The sequence below is a fragment of the Macaca mulatta genome, chromosome 7, assembly GCF_049350105.2.
Source record: "Macaca mulatta isolate MMU2019108-1 chromosome 7, T2T-MMU8v2.0, whole genome shotgun sequence".
Lineage (NCBI taxonomy): Eukaryota > Metazoa > Chordata > Mammalia > Primates > Cercopithecidae > Macaca > Macaca mulatta.
This window is the reverse complement of record NC_133412.1, coordinates 152,528,356-152,549,351: the sequence shown is the minus strand read 5'-3', so window position 1 is coordinate 152,549,351 and position 20,996 is coordinate 152,528,356. Positions and strand designations below refer to the sequence as shown.

General features: G+C 42.0%; 1 protein-coding gene across 6 annotated transcripts in view; it reads right to left on the bottom strand.

Moving 5' to 3' along the window:
• LOC144329353 (neurexin-3-beta) overlaps positions 1–13,737 on the bottom strand; it is a 584,055-nt gene extending 570,318 nt beyond the window's left edge. For all 6 annotated transcript variants that reach the window (XM_028852079.2, XM_077941566.1, XM_015144215.3 and 3 more), the window contains exon 1: positions 12,575–13,737. In XM_028852079.2, coding sequence (XP_028707912.1) covers positions 12,575–12,821 — 247 coding nt within the window. In that variant the 5' untranslated portion in view covers positions 12,822–13,737. The remainder of the gene's footprint in view (positions 1–12,574) is intronic.
• Positions 13,738–20,996: the final 7,259 nt, after the last annotated feature.

Sequence of the window (20,996 nt, the reverse complement as noted above, 5' to 3'; positions counted from 1 at the left end):
ATGAGCCTGTGACAACACTGCACTGATAAATGATGCCAGAGCAGTAGAAGCAGATACTGAAACCTCCCTAGGTCTGTAATGCATGGCAGACTTAGTTCTCATGTCTGATCTTTACATTTTAGGCTAGGAACTAATTGGCCTGCTATGAAGGTTTTCTGTTACCTCGTTTAATCTGGCTGACACATTTACCTATGTGTGCAAGCAAACACACACATATTCACTGAAGTTGGAAACCCACTGCCCCGCTTGACATATTCATTAGTTTCACCCTCATATTTAAAGAACTATTACCATATGTACTAAGGGCCAAGAGTAAAAGTAGATTCAAGGTGACCTAATAAGATCTGATAAGGCTGGGGAAGTATTTTATAAATCATTGGAATTTTGCCTTTTGGCATTAATGAAAGATGAATGCCACACTTGTGAAGGCAAAGCTGGCAGGCCACCACACAACCATTACCCACAATTCCCTTTCTTTCAGGTGAGAGAATTAAAATCAGGAAAGTTTGGTTGCTTGCCTAAAATCGTAAGTTGGGGAGAATGCCTATCATAATTACTGGAAAAGAAACTTCCTGAAAAAACAGATTCTTAGAGTAAATTAAACATGAGGAGAATGAGGCATCAACGGGCTTCCATGTCAAAGGAGAGGGGATTCCTCACTTTTGGGTCCTTGATTGAAGATGTAACCATTCATTGCCAGCAGATTCTGGAACTGGGGTGAGTTTCCAAAGGGTGTTTTGAAAAGCCTCTCCTGTAATGTAATAGAATTTGTAAAGCTAGGGAAGCGTTCTGATTAGTTGCTTTCAGTATCCGGAAACAGTTCTACATTTGCACAGATTACCTGACCTAAGAGTTCAACAGATGCTATGGGCTAACTGCTTAGTAAGTGGAAGAACTTGAGTGAGTTGCTTAACCCTCTGGGGCTCAGTTTCTGTTCCTATAAATTCACGATAACAATATTGCCTACCTTGAAGGATGGTCAGTAAAGATTAAATGCAGTAAGCTAAAGTATTTGTTAGAATACATGACACGAGGTAAGTCTTTACTGTTAGCGGTTAGTTTAGAAAACATTCAGAGACTTCATAATTTATCCTGTATCTAGGTAGACCCTAAGAAGTCCCTTTAAAAATGTCCCAGTATTCCATTTAAGAATACCACTTTGAAATTTTTTCCCACCATTCAGGTAATATTTCATAAATACTGAAATCTTAAGAGCACAGGGCAGGTTCAAACTGCTTAAATACCCAACCTGGTTGTGCCTTATATTACCTGTAAGACCTTAGGCAACTGACTCAAACTTTCCATATCTCCGAGTCTGCGTCTTTAAAATGGGAAAACAGGCTGGGCATGGTGGCCATGCTGGTAATCCCAGCACTTTGAGAGGCCAAGGTGGGAGGATCACTTGAGCCCAAGAGTTTGAGACTAGTCTGGACAATACCACAAGACCCTATCTCTGCTAAAATAAATAAGTAAAACCTTAAACATAGGAAAACAACTCTACCTACTTCACGGGCAAATTAAATGAACTATAACATTTAGAGAAATGTCAGGCATATTAAAAGGCAAAAATGTCAGGTATAATAAAAAGTGATCAATTGCTATAAGAAAAACAAGAAGATGTTATTGTCATTCTTATGAAAATAGAGGTTTTCTATCTTGTGTTGAATTACTCTAAGTTTGTTTTAACAAAAGAGAACATTCAAAGGTGCCCATTCCATTATGCAGAGATATTGATTCATGAAAAAAGATATATAATAATTGGCTCCTGGAAAATATAAACAATAAAACTGGCTATCCAAATCACGGGCTCCTCTCTCTGCCCAAATTATTCATGAGACCAAATTCTCCCGACAGCTGAGCTTTAACCCTTTAATCATCTTTTCAAACTTTTAAATGTACCAGAACATGGCTAGAATGGACCCGAAGGGTCTGAAGAAGTTTTGCTTTATCTGTGATCCAGTTGTTTTCTCATAAGAGACTTTCAGCTTTTATGAAAATCAGGGTTTCAAAGAAAATTTGAGTTCCTCTATTAGTTATCAATTGTAAAGAAGCCACAATGCTTTTGCTGCCTGTCACCACTTGCTGATGATAAATCTGGGATTTCAGGCCAGGAAATTAAATGACCCATAGACGCATGTTTAAAATTTTCAATGAGCATGATGGTTTTTTTTTTTTTTTTTTCTGGAACCACCAAAGCAAAATCCATCCTGGGGAATCTCTTTAGTTCCTCTTTCTACTACATCCCTGAATATGTCTGCTATGCTTATGCATTTCTTCAGGTTTTGCATGTTCTTCGTTAAATGAGTTGACTGTGCTGTGACGTCAAATTTTTGAAAACGTTCATGTCACTTTGGTGTTTGGGGTGATTATTTCTCCTACTTGTTTGAGTCTCTGCAGATAACCAGACTCTGCCTGTCTCCTCCTCCTTTCCCTTCTATGACACCACAAATGACAAAGGTGCAAAGCAAATAGATGTTAAGTAAAACACCAACATGGGTTCAGTTTAATATCGTGCTCTATCAACCCGCTCTACTGCCTAGCAACCATGGTGGCTCACCCCGAGTTCATTTTCATTTAAATGTGCCACACAGAAAAGCAGCCTAAATATATATCGTCAGTTCTGAAGCATATAATCTGTAAACTACAGGAACAGGCAGATCATTTCCATTAGTTTCTTATGTAGCAAAAACCACAATTTTCACCCAAAGAGTGTAATTATATTCAAATTCTGAACGACTGCCTCGGAAATAGTTGAAATTCATAGTTTGGGGGGAAGTCACTCAGGAGTGAATATACATGGTTATGTTTTAACGTGGGGGGTGAGAGGAATATTTCAAAACAATAAAAAAGGAAGGGCAGGATAGTATCTCGGAAAATGTGGCTTGCTGGTTTCCAGGGGCTTTATGTTTTCATAGCCACTCAATAGCTGGTAAGCAAGAGGTCAGGACTGGGGCTGTGGACAGGTCTTCAAACAAGATCCTGGTCACAACTTCCAGATGAGGAACAGCAACAGGTGAGCAGACAGGTCATTTCTTTCCTGCTTTCTGGCAAGTGACATTCAACTAGGACAGGAAGTGTCTCCTTTCACAGAACCCTGAATCTGAGTACTCTTTCACACTGAGGTCTCCTATACAAAGGAAGTCTTCAGAACACCCCAAGAAACCCTACCTTGGCACACAAAGCCAGGCACCTATTAGAAGGATTCTTACAATTTTTTTTTTCTTTGAGATGGAGTTTTTCTCTCATCACCCAGGCTGGAGTGCAAATGGCGCGATCTTGGCTCACTGCAACCTCCGCCTCCCAGGTTCAAGCAATTCTCCTGCCTCAGCATCCTGAGTAGCTGGAATTACAGGCATGTGCCACCATGCCCAGCTAATTTTTTTTTTATTTTTAGTAGAGATGAGGTTTCACCACATTGGCCAGGCTGGTCTCAAACTCCTGACCTCAGGCGATCCAGCCGCCTTGGCCTCCCAAAGTGCTGGGATTACAGGTGTCAGCCACTGTGCCCAGCCAATAATTAATGTTAATGGAAGGCCTGAAAAGTCCAACACTGGCAGAATACATGCCTGAAGACATAATCTGGATAAGAAGAGACTGCTCTGAAGAAAGAGAGACGGGGAGCAAGTTTGTAATTTAAGAAAGTGTCTTGAAGGACTGAGAAGCAGAAGAAAGAAAGGGCAATGGACTCAGAGTGATAACATCTGTGCTCCTGACCAGTCCTGACACTAACTGGATGCTCTTAGTTGAGTCCTCACCCTGCCTACCTGGAACATTAAGCTCTCTCGTATCTCTAAGTTCTATGAGCCCATTGATGTGCTTTTGAAGGGTGCGTAACTTCCCATGCCTTTGCTTCTATTATAAACTAGCATCCCTCCTTTCCTAATGCATGAGATTTGATCATGTCGAACCTCACTCAATCATTCATTCATTCATTCAAAAAAACACACATATCAGTTATGAATGTTTCGTCAGTCTGCTCCTTTTAATTGCTCTCTCCTTGGGTTGAAATGGGTTGCATTGGACAGTCTTGTAGACACTTTGGAAAGGTGTGTTAGCCGCATTAATCAAAGTGCTTCATTAATCTGTGCACTTTATTTCTGACAAAAGAGCTTGATGTGTTTGTGTAGTCTGTTTCTTGAGTTGACAGACTGTGTGGTACAGCAGAAAGACCAAGAGTTTTGTGGTCACAACCAGGTTTGAATCCTGGCTTTAACACCATATTAATCAAGCCACTAAACCTCTCTGAGTCTCAGTGTTTTTAATTATAAAATAGGCACTTTATTAGGTTCAAAGGCTAGCGAGGACTAAATGAAGTCATATATGTAAAGCATTTGGAAGACTACCTGTACACAGTGGGTGTATAATTCATGTGTTGGTGTATAATTAAAGCAAGTCTCTCTCAAAATCCTAACTGTAAGTAGAAATACACCATTTCCTCTTTATAAACCCAGTTGCTAGTCTGCCCCCTGCTCTGATATGGCTAAACACAGCAGAACATTTTAAACATAACATATAGCTCCTTTCTAGTATTATTAAGGTGTGTTTAAATGAAAGCTGCATTCTTCCCATCTCAGCATGACTGCACTGAAGTTGGATTGTGGGCTTTATAACATCACAGTGTGCCACTCTGGTACATTATGCTGCTTCTGTCTGAGGGGAAAAGAGAAAATCTGGCTCATGGCTTTGGCATAAGTTATTATGATAGTCAAGAAAATAGACCTATAAAATACTGGCAGACTTGTAGAACTCAGATAGGTTTGAGATGCACAGTGGTGTCTTTAAAGACATACAAATCAGAGACTCATGCAGTTCTCGTGCTGGAAAACATTTGGAGAGATCATCTCACTCAACTCTCTCATTGTACAAATGAGGAAGAAATGAAAAGGAAAGTTTTCCCTAGCTATGGCATTAAGGTGCTTTCATACTACATGCCATGCAGAAAACTACAGGTAAAGCAAAGAATATAGGTTAGGAAACCAAGATATCACACAGAATGTTTAAAAGTTAAAAGATTCATATAATTAAACAATAAAATGTTATAATCCAAAGTTAAAGAGGTGGCCAGGGAGAAAACTGGGGGGAAAAAAAAATCTATGTATCAGCACCATGTCCTCTCAGTAAGAATTCTGTTTTAAATTCAGGCTTCACAAAGTCAATTCTAAGAGTTCTGGCATAAGAATGTGCTCCTATCTGCTCTACAAACTTTGAACCCTAGTAAGCCTAAGACATTGCATTAAAAGATGTTCTCCACTTCCAGATCTGAAGATAGTTGTCCCTAAAAACGCCTGCTTCTTCCTAGTACAAACCAGATTAAAAATCTTAGTTTATGATAGACACTGAGAATCATGTCGGCATGTTTGAATTCTGCACAGGTTTACTACAAATGGGATCCAATTCTGACTTTCCAAAATGATGTCAGAGTATTTCTTGGAGTCCTCTCTTTTCACTTTACTAAATCGCAGAGCTTCTAAATGATTTACTGTAATATGTTGGTCCATGCTAAAATTTGCTTGGCATGACTTTCTACCTAAGCAGACCATTACCAAAAGTCACAAGCTGACTTTTGTCCCATGCTGTGTTCTAGTGCCATAAATATGAAAATACAGTAAAGGTTTTCTCATTTACATTTACTCAGAGTACTATGTAAATGAAGTAATTTCTTGGAGGCAAAAAAGTGTGTGTATTGATAGGAAAATGAGGAGAAACAGCAGATGTATATTCTTTTTTTTTTTTTTTTTTTTCTGAGGCGGAGTCTCGCTCTGTCGCCCAGGCTGGAGTGCAGTGGCCGAATCTCAGCTCACTGCAAGCTCCGCCTCCCGGGTTTATGCCGTTCTCCTGCCTCAGCCTCCTGAGTAGCTGGGACTACAGGCGCCCACCACCTCGCCCACCTAGCTTTTTGTATTTTTTAGTAGAGACGGGTTTCAACGTGTTAGCCAGGATGGTCTCGATCTCCTGACCTCGTGATCTGCCTGTCTCGGCCTCCCAAAGTGCTGGGATTACAGGCTTGAGCCACCGTGCCCGGCCCAGATGCATATTCTTTAAACACAATCTACCAGCCAGCAAATGATCAACATTGAAGTTTGTCTCTGTACAAGGAATTCAAAGAGGGCAGCCTTATCATGAAAATATGTCTCATAAAATATTTAACCTGGACACATTGGTTTACAATGTACAGAGCACAACTTGTCTAATCTCGCATACAATTTCTGTGATATAAGTATGGTTAACTATTATTATTGCTCAATTTAAAGGTGAAGAAATTGAGTCTCAGTGAAGCCAGGTGACTTATTCAGGTTCACAAAGTTTTTTTTTTTTTTTTTTTTTTTTTTTGAGACGGAGTCTCGCTCTGTCACACAGGTTGGAGTGCAGTGGCCCGATCTCAGCTTACTGCAAGCTCCACCTCCCGGGTTCATGCCATTCTCCTGCCTCAGCCTCCCGAGTAGCTGAGACTACAGGTGCCCACCACCTTGCCTGGCTAGTTTTTTGTATTTTTTAGTAGAAACGGGGTTTCAACGTGTTAGCCAGGATGGCAGGTTCACAAAGTTTCTTAGTGACTTAGTTTCTTAGAGACAAAGTTTCTTAGAACCAAAGGTTGAAGGCTATTTCCTCAAACCATAGTTGTTCCCACCTCACCTAACACGACCCTGTCCACTACAGCACCATTATTATTTACCTATTATTATCAGGAGTACACATTTTGAGCACAGAAACAAACAGACAAAGAAAGGTATTCGCTTTCCCCAAAGATTGAATGCTTTGCTTAGGATTTAGAACAACCAGAGCTTTATACATTACATGGTCTCTCAATCATCTCACCAAGGTTCATAACCATGTCATAAAATAACAATTTACCTCATATTTGTATTTTCAGATGAACTTTCAAAAAATAAAATTGAAGAGAAAAATAATGAAATTGATGCCTATTTAAGTAACATATTTTTCAATTGAGAAATTTGAAAATTGAAAAATGAGAAATGTATACTTAGTTAACCTATATTTTTAATTTTATTCACAAAAGGCTGAGAAGTGAAAGTAGTTGGTAATTTGTGTCTCAGGAAAGGCAAAGAGTGAGCAACTGTAGTTCATAAAGGAGTCAACGGCAGGGGTGGAGGGTCTGGCTCAGAAAGGCAGCAGGTCTAGGTAAAGAAAGCATTAATATGTGGACATTAGAGCATGTGTCTGCAGTCAGACAGAATCAGTCTACGTGCAAATAAAGATCTGGACTCAGTCACAGAAGATAAATTGAGAAGAAAGCAAACATGTTTTCACTGAACCAATAGCTGTTGTTTTCCCCATATATGTAAACACAGCATTACCACTTAGGTCACTATCTTATGAATTTTGTAAATTGCAACCATCGTCACTGAAGTTTTATTTTTCTGCTGTGAAAGTTTAAGTCCAATGGGGATTCACTAAACAGTACAGCTTTACTTCTTTCCCAATAACTTGGTGGGTGGGCAGGGGGGCGGTGAGGAGAAAGAGCATCAGCGGCTGAACTGTGCCTCTTCAAAATTCATATGTCAAAGCTTTATTCCTGGTACCTCAGATTGTGAGTGTATTTAAGGACAGGGCATTTAAAGAGATGATTAAGTTAAAATGAGGCTTTTAGGGTGGATCCCGATCCAACCCATGGATGTGCTTAAAAGAAGGGAGAATTTGGACACACAAAGAGACACCAGGGATGCATGCATGTAGATCAAGGCGAGACCCTGTGAGGACACAGTGAGAAAATGGCCATCTGTAAGTCAAGGAGAGAGATGTCAGAATGAACTAAACCTGCTGACACCTTGATCTCAGACCTTTACTTTCCAGAGCCTTGAGCAAACAAATTTCTGTTGTTTAAACCACCCAGTCTATAGCACTTTAGCACTTTAGGCAGCCCTAGCAAACTAATATCAGGAGGAAAGTATGAATAAGTTCAAGATTAATCTTCAGAGATTTGCCTCCCTCCCTGATCACCCAGAGTTCTAGTAAAGCAAACTTCTTCAGGGCTGATAAATTCATTTACTAAAATGTAAAATGAAATACACTCCTTTTTTAGATTCAAAATCTGAGGCGAAAGGAATCAAGTTCTTACTGTAAAATTTTGTCCCGCAGCCAATATGGGCAAGATTTTTGTGTGTGTGTCTTGTTTTTTGTTCTGATATCTTATCTCTCCTCTCTATGATATAGCTGCCCCTACTCCACACCACCCAGTGATCCACGTTGAAAGTCCTGAATAAATTTACACGAGGATATTATAATCATCTCATGGTGGTCTCTCAAGAACAAATTAATCTCCAGACCCACCACTTGCCAGTGAATTTTAGAGAAGAAAAACAATGCATCTAGAGGAGCCAAAGAAGGAGAAAACAATTTAATTAATTCATCACCAAGGCCAAAGATATATAAATCTTATCATTTGATCTGTCAACCAACACTATGAATTATTCAACTCCCCGAATCTCAAGAAGGAAGGCGTAAAGTGGTTAGAAAGCAGCTGGCTGAGCAGAAGAAGGCACTCAATAGATCAAAGCAAAACAAGCCCCCAAGGCTGAAAAAACTTTGGGGGTGGATCCCTGGGATAAGGAATGAGCCCAAGAAAGACTCCAGGATCATGTGTCACAAGTGGGCCCACCACCACCACTTCTGCTAAGATGGTTTGAATAGGACTTTTATACCCCCTCCTTTTCACACACCCTGGTTTCTGAGCAAGAGTTCTTCCTGCAAATATATCGTGGTGTGTTCCCTTTTAAAACTGAGCTTTCCAAGAGTTCTATGTCCTCAACTAGTCCCCACAAATGTCTACAGAGGCAGGAAACTCTGCTGTTTTGTAGAGGATAACATTTAAGGTACATACAAAACCTTGAATTCTTAGAGAAATCTGCCTTTAAACTACAAATACTGAAGCATTTTTTAGGCAGACATACATTGGAGGTTTTGTTTGTTTGTTTGTTTTCTGTTTTTTAGCAGAGACAGGGTTTTCCCACCTTGGCCAGGCAGGTCTCGAATTCTTGACCTCAGGTGATGCCCCCACCTCGGCCTCCCAAAGTGCTGGGATTACAGGTGTGAGCCACCGTGCCCAGCCACATTGGATTTCTTAAAGGTGAGAGAGAGGGAAAAAAGAAGGAAAAAAATATACAAAAGTCACTTATGTAATTAAAGTTTGGTAAACAAATATATTTTACTATTTATATATCTGTAATCACTAAACTACCTTGCACTTTGATTTAAAAAAATGATATTTACATATGGAAATAAAGCCAAAGATGAAAAGGAACCTGGAGGGATATTTTAAATAACAGGATAATGTAAACCTTTATTTTATAAAGGATATTTTGATTTTATATTAATTTGGCTTGGTATTTGGATCTCCACCCACTCCTTGCACTTTTTAAAATATGGAAGCATATATATATATATATATATATATATATATATATACACATGCTTTTGCAATTATTCCTAGCTGAACACCACAATGTCTTATTTGGTTCTGTATCTTCAGCAGTAGCACACAGCCTGGTGCAGAGTACGTGCTCAATGAGTATTGACTGAATGGTGAACAGAAGAGAGCATGAACATGGGGTGAGGACTCTAAGAGAATGGGGAAGGGCCTACTAGATTCCCATTAAGAAGAGGGTTAATCCCATCCTGAAACACAATCCTAATGTGAGACACTTTGCAGCACCCCAGATAAGTGTGGCCTTAGTCTCCCTAATTCACAAAGAATCCCAGCATCCTCTAGGCTGTCCCGGGATAAAGGCTTTAAGTAAATTGGAACCAAGCACAGGCAAAAGCGTAGGTAAAATATCAGCTATTTGGAGGATTTCTGTTTCTTCCATCTGTCTTAGCACGAATCCCTCTATAGGGCTGGATAGTGGGGAAAAGGGGTTGGAGCACCAACTGAGGAACAGCAGCTTTGAGGACTTTCGGTTCTCAGGAAATGGGCAAGAGGAGAGCAAGTGTAGTTAAAAAACCAACAATCTCTTAAGTCCAAAGAAGATTCTGGGACTCAAGGCTCTAGCTGTGTTTCATACCAAAATCAAGGGCATTTACTTCTTCACAGACAATAGAGAGTGCTGCCTTTAACTCTGGAATAAGACTGGCAGTAAATCATCAGTAACAACCATCAGTCTCTTGGTGCCATGCCTCCTACCACCTCCACCCAAATTATTTTTTAAAACAATTGCTGTTCGCTAGGTCTTTGTCTTGGACTAGGAAAAAGCAAGTTTACACCAAGTAAGAATGAGAAGTGCATTAGCAAAGCTCTGTGGGGTCTTCTGGTCCTTTTAGTTAGAGCTGCAAAGGGTCACAGCTTGGGTGCAGAATGGGAGCCAGAAGTAGGGATATTTTGTTGATTGCTGCTTCTCTTGATTTTATGCTCAAAAACACCAATTTAATATGCAAGGAGTCTACTTAATACAGACGCATTCACTCTCCAAGCCCCAAATCAATGAGTTGGGACTTCAGGATTGAAAGAGGATTCTGAAGAGTTGAATTCATTAGCTTTCTTATCTCAGCCATGCCAGACCCTGGAGTTCACTGTACTCTACAGCTCTGGTGGGTCTGAGGGCCTTTTCTGAGGTCTCTAGCCATTTACTTACTTTCTTCTTATTTTCCATCACACTGAATCTTATCAGATGTAGGTTAATGAGAAACCAGACTGGGGACCAGTCAAAAAGATTTAAAGGAGACTGAGGGACTGAGCAACCGATCCTGAAGAAATAAACTAAATAAAGGGTCATGTGTAACCTGTGCAAGTCTCAACCCCTTTATGAGAGAGAGAGAGAGAGAGAGAGAGAGAGAGAGAGAGAGAGAGAGAGACTGACTCTGACTTAGGGACCCTAGGGAAGTACTGCTCTGCAAATTCCATCACTTACTAGTACCTGCTGTAACTGTTTACATCCCGAACAAAAGACATCAAGACCCTGCCATCCATAACCTCTGATGCATAATCTTCCTCTCCCTGCTGATCATTTACAATAATTAGCAAAATTTAGCTAATTATCTCTGAGCATTTCCGTGTTTAATTATGGCTATTAGTAATAGTCTGTCTGCCTTCCCCTATCTCCACTCCCTTTTTTTTTTTTTTCTGTCTTACCCACTCCCCCCAGTCCCTCTCCCCCTTAGGAGCTAAGTTTCCATGTCAATGAAATTGCTTTTTTGGTGGTTGTGGCTCTTTTCTCTCCTAGGTTTGTTTGCTTCTTTCTTTTTTAAGGGAGCCAACACCAGACCCAGCAGGAGTCACAGAGAAAAGAGCCACCAGACCAAAATCAAGCAATCCCTTATTTTCACCATCCCCCTCCACCAACCTTACAAGCTGCGAGCTGCTTGACAACTCCATCAAATAAAATTTGAAGACAGAGTCAAAAGGAGCCAGAGTATGTGCTGGCATTTTCTCAATGTGCTTCCACTTACACTACAGACAGCACAGAGCGGAAGCCCAGGGCTAGGAGGCAGCAGGAAGAATCAACTTTCCGAATAGGGTCTGGATGTTATCAGTCTTCAAAATACAAGGGCAGGAACCCCCTAGTATGGTTCACGCTCCTGTTCCCTGGAGGGCTGCTCCTGCAGCCAGTCTGCGTTTGTGTGTGTCCTACTCTCCTTACCATCAGAGTGGAGTGCATAGTAAACAAATAAAGAAGCTCCTTTCTTTAGAAGGGTTTACTACAGCAAGCTCTTACCTTAGCTGCAGACATCGCCCTTTTAGAGGCAGCCGGCTAAGAGCTGAGTATCATTTTCAGAGCCATAGATCTCTTCCTTCAATAGCTATGTAAGGAGGGTTGTTTGGAGTAAAACACATCATACCTGTATTGTGTGAACAAGCCCATCTCTGCTACCTAAAAATGAAATAACATTTGCATACACGGGGAATTGAAGTTACTATCGTTTACACTTGGGTAAATTATAAATGAACTTAGCCTTATCTTACATATTGCTTCCTCACTGACAGCAATATTAGATGTGTAGTTTTAGAGATAGTTGCTTTTTCCACTAGACATGTGGACAAACATAAACCTGCCAAAATCAACACAAATGGCCACGGGTTGTTAATTATATTTTCTGCCTTCTTATATTCAGCTACTTTTCCCTGACCATTACCACACAGGCTACTTTATAACAGTTCAATCAACTTCAGGCTGAAAACCTGATTCCTGTTGTCAGCTGTTCCCACTCCACCCCCACTAGTTCCCAAGCAAGCCCACAGCAAAGAAGGGTGAAAGCAAGGTGAACGAATATTTCTCCAAGTACAGCATTGGGACTCACCTGGTAAGTTGCCTGTCTCTGTAGGGGTGGAGAGAGTAGAAGGTTTCAAAGAGAGTGTGGTGTCTGTGCATCTATGAATGAGGGAGCGAAGGAGAAAAGAAGCCTTTAGAGAAAAGTGGAGGTGGGGGTCGGGGGCTAGGGGCAGAAAACACTAACCTTTATGAGAAAGTAGAAATTTGCTTCCCTCATGGACATACCATGCTTTTCATCATTTTAAATTCTTTTTTTTTTTTAAGTCTCTTCCCACCTTTGACACTACCTGCAAGGCGAGTGGGTTAAGGAATTGCTATGCCCCATTAGAAGGATAAAGAGCAGAGAGACCTACCGTGCCCTCCTCGAAGAGAAACAGGGGAGCGATAGATAGAAATAGGCACTGAGTGATGCTTGCTGCCATGGAAATGGTGCTCGTGCTGAGAGTGAGACCCCGGCGAGGATGAGGTGGAGGAGGAGGAAGCTACATTAGAAGAACTCCATACAGAACTGACGATACATCCCCAGAACAGGGACCAGATCCCAAGCGTCCAGGCCGGCCGGCGAGGAGGGCTCCGTCTCGCGTGGATTCTCAGGTGCATGGTCAACGCACGGGACCACTACAGATGGGCAGTTTGAATTCCAGCCAGTGAAGAGTAATGAAGTTCATGATGCCCAAGGGCCCATCATAGCAGGAGGAAGAGTTGCCAGAATTTGGGGAAGAGGGAAGCAATATGCGCTTTCAAGACAATGATGTTAGAAAAAAAAAAAAATACTACTTAAAGAAAAAAAAAAAAAAAAGATAAAAGGCAAAGCCCCTTCTCTTTCCCGGGGCTGAAATTTAGGATGCCAGAGTCCTCCCAGGTATAGCAAACCTCCTAGGGAGCCCTGGCATGCCACGCATGTCAGGGGAAGACCGGCGCGGCTTCCTCCGGATTTCTAGGCACCGCGAGTCTGATGACTTAACTGCACACTCCTGGGAGCCACACAGGAAAGGTGGTAATGAAGGAAGAGAAGGAGGCAGCCCGAACCCCAAGTGGGTTCAGGTGAGTTTATCCCAACATCCAAGGAGTTTGAACATTTTTATTTTCCTGTTTCCACTTCCATGAGATGCAATGCAGAACTGCCAGGCAAAAGGGGGCTGCAGGTGGAAGAGTTCCTCGGGTGTTCCTGGGAGTCTCCGGGGAAGGGCGCGAGGCTTTTAACCCTGCACGTGCTGAACTAGCGCCACGGAGCAGCCGCCGGCTTCCTGGGTTTCCCAACTGGATGAAAGGCAGCAGCAGCAGCAGCCACCGCAGCCAGAGGAAGAGAACAAGAAGGACTGGAGGGAAAGAGGAGAGGAGGAGGAACCCGGTGCGGAGCAGCCACCCAAACCAACGTGGCACGGGGTGGAGGGAGGTGGGTGGGCGAAATCAGCGAGAGCGCAAGAGGAGGTCCCCGGCAGGCGGCAGAGGCGGCAGAGAGGCTGGCGGGCGCCTGCGAAGTGCGCGGACCAGGGAGGCACAGGTGAAGTGAAGCGAGGAGTTGGGGAGCCAAATTCACAAATGGGCAAGTCATATGCAAATAGCACACTCCCGAGAGCAAATCAGTGCAGCCCCAGCGCTCTGCCGAGGGACTGGCTGGCTCCGGAGGAAGGAGGGGCCAGAGCGACCCGGAATCCCGGCCCTCCCCATTCAAGCACAGGCTCGTATACACCCGCGCGAGCCTCCAGCACACGCCGCCCGCACTCCTCTCGCTCCCTCGGCTCCCGCCCCGCCGTGTGTGCGCGCGTGTGTAACACCGACAGACCGACACTGCACCTTATCACCCTTCCCCTGCTCCTCTCCCAGGCGCGTGTAACCAAACTCGGGCCATGAAGGCACCTTTTCGCAATTTGGGAGGAAAACTAAGGGCGGTGGCTAAGGCCGAAGTAGCTCCAAATGGAAATAAAAATAAACCCCTTGAGTCAGCGCGAGCGCTGGAGCTGCTTGCAGCACGCGCGCTCCTCCCCGCCTGGCGGTGGCTTGGGCGGCCACTCTCCAGGCGCGTGTGTCTCCCGGGGTTAAGATGCCCAGGGCCCTACCCGCAGGGCGAATGATGGGAATCTGAGCCCGGACTCCCAAAAGTGAAGGTGGAGTGGTGGCCCGGGTACTCCAAAGGGTGAAGGGCTCCGTGGTTGGCAGCCCTTCCGGAAGGTGGCTGCCACCCCCGGTGATGGAGAGGACACTATTGGGATTCAAAATCCAGAGGTTATCGTCCGCGCCTGTAGTCCTGATCAAAAAACTTGAGAACGGGAGAGGGCCTCGTCGGCTGGCTCAAAGAGAAGTGACTGGCCTGTCCGGAACCGGCTGCAGAAGGGCTGCCCTAGGTGGGTGAAGTCCCCTGGGCGCTGGGCATCAAAGACAGCACCGTGTTTACCTCAAACCTGAACACACAGGGGAAAGCCAGAGTGGTAGCACCTGTCCTCTGTCGTGGCCATCTGTGACTCCAGGAGGGGACTGACCCAAGGCTCTGCCAGGACACGGTAACACTGTGGACCAGGTGGCATCCACCCCTCCACTATGTCTGATGCGCAGGAAGGACAAACCCAACAAGGCTGCCCTCTCAGTCTAGGTCGTTGTCCACACAGGTCTTGCTAGCTTTGACTCCCTCCTACCATTCACCTTGGGTAAAAAGCCCATTACATTTGCAGGGAGGAAGGGGAGGTGAGTGAACAATACTTACTGCTTAAAATATATATATGTTGTATTTAGGAGGCTTTTTAAAAAGGAGCTTGTAGCACCTATTATATACTCCACTCTCATTTCAAACCCCCTGAGGATAAAGAACAAGGATTAAGACAGCCCTGTTCATCCTTGAGACACCCCAAGGAGATGTTGAGGAAATAGCATTATGTCTCTCTAACAGACAAAGATACCAAACCTATAGATAATTTGCCTTCAAGGTCATACATCAAGTCCATTTCAGAATTTATGGTAGTGAATTGGTATTCTGGTTCTGAAATTGGTATCCTCCAAAAGCTCCAAGCTGCTCATAGTAAATGATGCACAGTCACCCTAACTGCCCTGGCTCTCAGTTGTAAGAGTGATCCAGGATCCACAGCCTCCCAGGAAATGGCCCTCTGACAAGGTCTTCCATACCTTTGGGTGTGCCCCCACCCACAGTGTCTTAAACCAGGAGCATGTGCTCAGTGACACCACAGCAAGGGGAAGGGGTGGTTTATGGACATTCCATTGAAACCTCAGTTTCCTCCTCTGTAAAATGAGGGAAATGCCTCCCTCTCGAGCTTGTTGGGGTTTAAAATTAGAAAATACACAGTATGTGGCACAGCACCTGACAAACAGTGGCAATATTCTTTGTCAACTAGAAAAATAAGCTGAAGCTCTAAAATGGTGAAGTACAGGTTAAGTACATGGTTAGGATCTTATGCTATTAATGCTAGAAAAGCCAGAAAAAAAAATCTTAATACCTAAATATCCATGATAATTTCCCCTCAAGTCAACCACTCCTTCATTTAGTCCCCAGATGGATTTCCACTGCACTTTTGGCCTTAAGCGGCCTAGATGACTCTGCTTACCCCTAATGCTTCAGCTCCATCTCCTGCCACATGTCCCATTCCTTGCTACTCTTTAGTTCCCCAGGTCTTTCTGCTTTGATCATGGGAAGTTCTTTTCTCATCCCAAGGCCTTTATAGCATTGTTGACCCCTTCTGTCTGGAATGCTTTTCCCCAAGATTTTCATGTGATGGGTGCATTTCAAATGTCACCTCCTCAGAGACCCTCTCTGGTCCTCATCTAAAGTTGACCACCACCCCTGAAAGGCATCCCCTCCCATTACCTTTTTTTATTTCCTTGACAGCACTCTCCAATTCTGAAGTTATTTTATCTGTATATTTGTTCATAGTTATCTCCTTAAAATGGTCATAAACTCTCTGAGAGCTGAGTCTTTTTCATTTTCTCCCCTGTATTCTGTGTGTGTGGAACAATAGGTAGCACATAATAGGAGCTCAGTAAATACTTGCTGAATGAATGAACTCAGTGAATCAATTGCCAATCTCATACTCACGTTTTCCTTAGGCCATTAATTTTGCTGATGCATTTGTCCCTCTTTAGCAATGTAAATCCCCAGAGACAAGCTTTTCCGGGGTTGATAAACCGACCACCTACCCACTTACTGTTTTCCTTTTTTTTTTTTTTTTTAAATTGGCACTGAGCATTGGAGACTGCTTTGACTTCATTCTGAGGATGTGTGGGAAGCTTAGATGGACTTTCCAATTAATTCTCTGCTGGGCAATAAAGGGAAAATAAATCCCTAATGCGGTACAAAATCTGGAAATGCTGCTGGTGCATCACAGCTGGAACTATTCATTTCACTTATCATACTTATAATTTATTTATTTAGTTTTTGCAAAATGTCAAAAGAAGTCACCATGAATTTCAGTAAGGGTGATTCCATCTGGGGACACAGTTAAAAACTGAGAAGAGTCTTCAGAGGACAAATGTTTAAGACAGGTCTATTTTACTTCTTCCACTACAAAGAGACAACCCCCAGTTATCCTAATAAACTGAATGTCCTTCTTCAATTTACCCCACTGTTAATTTTTTCATGTATTTCTTATCCCTCCTGCCCCTCCCTCTAGTTAACACGTTCCTATTTGGACTTCTTTTCTGAATCCCATTCTTTCTAGGTCTTTTAGAGCTTACATTAGTCAAACACATTAAATATATTTTTAAAGATGTTTAGTTGCAGTGATACTTTCTAAATACTGCCTGTAGCTAGAGTTTCAGCTGAAGGATTTGTCATCCCTTGTTCTACCATCAAAAGCTCTCCTCTTCCTCTTGAGTTGTCTTTTCTAGTGAGTCCCTTGAGTGACAACACTTGGGAATCAAGTGTACAGCTATAGGATGAAAACGAGAGTCCACTTTTAAGATAGAAAAGAAGAGAAATAGATTTAGAAACACTATGCTCACCCAGATTTCAAGTTGAAAAATATAAATAATTTCACAGGAACAACCACGCTTAGCTCCACTTGAATAACCCCCTCCACGGAATCCTAACCATACCCTTTGGATCCTGAAATTTCTAAATGGAATACAATTTTTAAAAACCCCTTGATTACTTCAGGCTTTAGAATTGGTATTATGAACCTTCTCCTCTTGCTGTTTAAATGTCCCTCACCCCGTCGTCACCCTGCTAGAGAATGTCCCAGTGTAAGGTATGAGCATCTTTACCCATCAGACCCTTTGTCTTGTGTTGGTCTGTGCCTCGGCTATGCGACAGTCTGGAGATTCTTTGGCTTCTAAAATAAGCCTTGTGATTGTATTTAAATGTGTCAGGCATCAGGAATCTAATGCAAAGTTGCTCTGTCCATCTGCTTGTTTTCTACAGTACTGTACATTTTATCTCTGCACAGGCCTCTCCTCACTTGTATAGACTCTGACTTGCCATTTTGCTGCCAGCAGGAGCTACCTGTCAAGTTGTTCTTCGCAAGCACATCTCATACGAACTGCACAGAAACAGGCAGACCAGAAAGCATCAGAGCCGCCTGTTTCTGTGTGAGCCCTAGGCTTTTAGGCGAACACCCTTTTATTCCAAATATGAAGAGTAGAGATCCTTACTTTCTATCTCTACAAAGGGCTCCAGAAGGCAATTTAGGAAGAGAAAAACAAACAACTAAACTCTCATAATGTGAAATGAAATAAAAGTCCTGAAAAAATACTGGGGACTGTTAACATGGCTATAAATACATCTAAGGGTTTCAGTGACACCATAAAACAGTTCAACTTTACTTTATTACATGTCAGTAGATTTATTTATAGCCACATAATTCATCCTTCTGCTTATTTATTTAAAAAAGCCATCCTACATAAAAGCAGATTTTGATTATATTTTCTATTTGGAGGTATAAAAGAGAAGCTTAATTTTTTAAGACATCACTTCTACAAGTATTTGATTAAAAAAAGACAATGGCATCCTTGTATAAATTTATAGTTTAGAGAATGTATATACTGCTTCTGCCTCTTTAACTTATCCTTCTAATAAACACCCATAGTTATCCCCTTGTCCTCCTTGTGGCTGAAATAGGGATATCAGGAGTTTGGATGTTGGAAAAAAAATTTTTTTAATCTCTTGAGTTTGAATAGTGTAGCTGAGACATTTACTGCAATGAATTGTATACACATTTCTTTAAGGATTAGAAAATATGAAATCTTCCTGTGAAAACCTTATTCAGCTTCCTTTGAACTCCAAATGAAGTTATTTTAATATAGCAACATTTTTTTTCTCTTTTATTCAAAGGCAGGGCTTAATGAGTTTCTCATAGAGAGATTTGGGCATTTACAACCTGTTTGTCTTCACTAAGCTTACATTGGATATCAGATCTCCACTAAGCTTAGATCAGCTATCAAAGGTCTAAACTTTGTATCCTCAGCACCATGGAAATCTCTATCCAGTTTTAGGAAATCAAATAAAATGAGTTATCATAATATGTTATCACAATAAAAGAAGGAATAATCTCATTTGTTTGTTTATAGGATAAAATATTAAAGATTTAGAGAATACTTTTTTTTTTTTTTGGTACAGGAGACTTTATTCAGAATCACTGCAATAGGTATGGGGACCATGGCAAAGGGTCTTGAAGTCTGGGAGAGACAGACTGGGCTCACCTGCCTGGAGGACACTTTGAGAGTGCATACAGATTTAGATCAGGCTCTGGTGCTCCACAGCCTAGGTTCAAATCCTGATTCTGCTTGTTACCTGCTGTGAAAACGTGGCCAAGATCTTAGCCTCTTTTTGTTTGTTTGTTTTTGTTTTGTTTTGTTTTGAGATGGAATCTCGCTCTGTCTCCAAGGTTGGAGTGCAGTGCGTGATCCCAGCTCACTGCAACCTCAGCCTCCCGGGTCCCAGTTCAAGCAATTCTCCTGCTTCTGCCTCCCGAGCAGCTGGGATTACAGGAATGTAATCCCATGCCCAGCTAATTTTTTTTTTGTATTTTTAATAGAGACAGGGTTTCACCATGTTGGCCAGGCTGGTCTTGAATTCCTGACCTCGTGATCCACCTGCCTCGGCCTCTCAAAGTGCTGGGATTACAGGTGTGAGCCACCATGCCCAGCTCGAGCTTAGCCTCTTTGTAGTTTAGTTTCTTCATCTGTGAAATGGGAGTAATTATACCATCTATCTAATAGGTTTGTTATCAGGTTTAAAGTTAATACATGTAAATTGTCTAGAAATATATCTGACAAATAAAAATGATCAATAATAATTATTATATTATTATTATTATTATTTTCTCTTGATGAGAGAAAAGTCTTTAGTTTAGAAGACTAAACAAGAAAATAGTCTTCTTTTCTTGTTTATATAAATCTCCAGGGCAGGGAGTAAACACCCTCCCTCCCATCCATAATTTTTTTTTTCCGACAGGGTCTTGCATTGGCACCCCGGCTGGAGTGCAATGGTGCGATCTCCGCTCACTGCAACCTCCGCCTCCCAGGTTCAAGCGATTCTCCTTTCTCATCCTCCCGAGTAGCTGGGATTACAGGCACCTGCCACCACGCCCAGCTAACTTTTTGTATTCTTAGTACAGATGGGGTTTCACTATGTTGGCCAGGCTGGTCTCAAACTCCTGACCTCATGATCTGCCCACCTTGGCCTCCCAAAGTGCTGGCATTACAGGCATGAGCCACTGCACCTGGCCCCCACCCATAATTTCAAAACACAAAATGCAAAATCTGTCTCACATGTTACCCAACTCATGGGATTCTCTTTGCCCATCTTCTGCAGAAAAAGAGGCAACTTCATCACATGCTTCTTATAAACGTCCTCCAAATCAACTCCAAAACAACGAAGCTCGTGATTGGTCCCAGAACCAGGTAGTGCAGGCTATGAAACCCCAGAATTGTTTTATAAGTAATTATTTGTCAGGGTAGGGTAGAACTTTCAAGATCCTAATCTTCTCTGGGATGTGAAAGGGCTCTCTAGTGACTTCTCTTTCCTATTTCTTTGATCCTTTATTTTCTCTTTCTTCTCTAGAATAAAAAATAAATTCTAATAATTAGCCTTCTTCCTAGAAAACATGCCTTCTAAATATTTTAAGAATTTCCATTGGATTTAAGCAGTATTTCATTATTATTCAACATTTTTTTAAGTTATTGTGACTGTACCTCCAAATTAGGTTCCACTCAGGATAGAAAGAAACGGCAGCCCCTGTCCTTCACTTTGGTGCATTGATTCATTTACTCCATGAACACTAAATTTATGCATACTATGAGCAAAGCACTGGGTGAAGTCCAGCAGGCCAAATAATGAAGAAGAGATTTCAGGCCTTAGGAAGTAAATAATCTAACAGGAGAAAAAAAAAAAAAAACTTAAACCAAATTAGACCAGCCATAAATCCATTTAAATATACTGCTTCCCAATACAATGTGGTAAGTGCTAGAACAAAGGTATAAACAAAGCACACAGAGGAATAGAGAATGGAATTGATCTACAGCAGGGAGAGCAGGGACTATCAAAAAGGATTCATAGACAAGGTAACATGTGAACTGAGTGTTAAAAGACTAGAGTTCAAATCCTGGGTCCACTGGCTATGTGACCTTGAACAAGTTCCCTTCACCCTTCTGAGCCTGCTTCCTCAACTGTATAACTATGAATCATCTCTACCTCATGGAGTAGTTTTGAGGGTTTGAAAAGAAGTTATCTTGGAAGACAGCATTGCAAATTGATGTTCACTATTATGATGAACTTGATCTTGAATGATTTTAAATTGGCAAAGAAAGGGGAGTGTAAAGTAAGGAGATTAT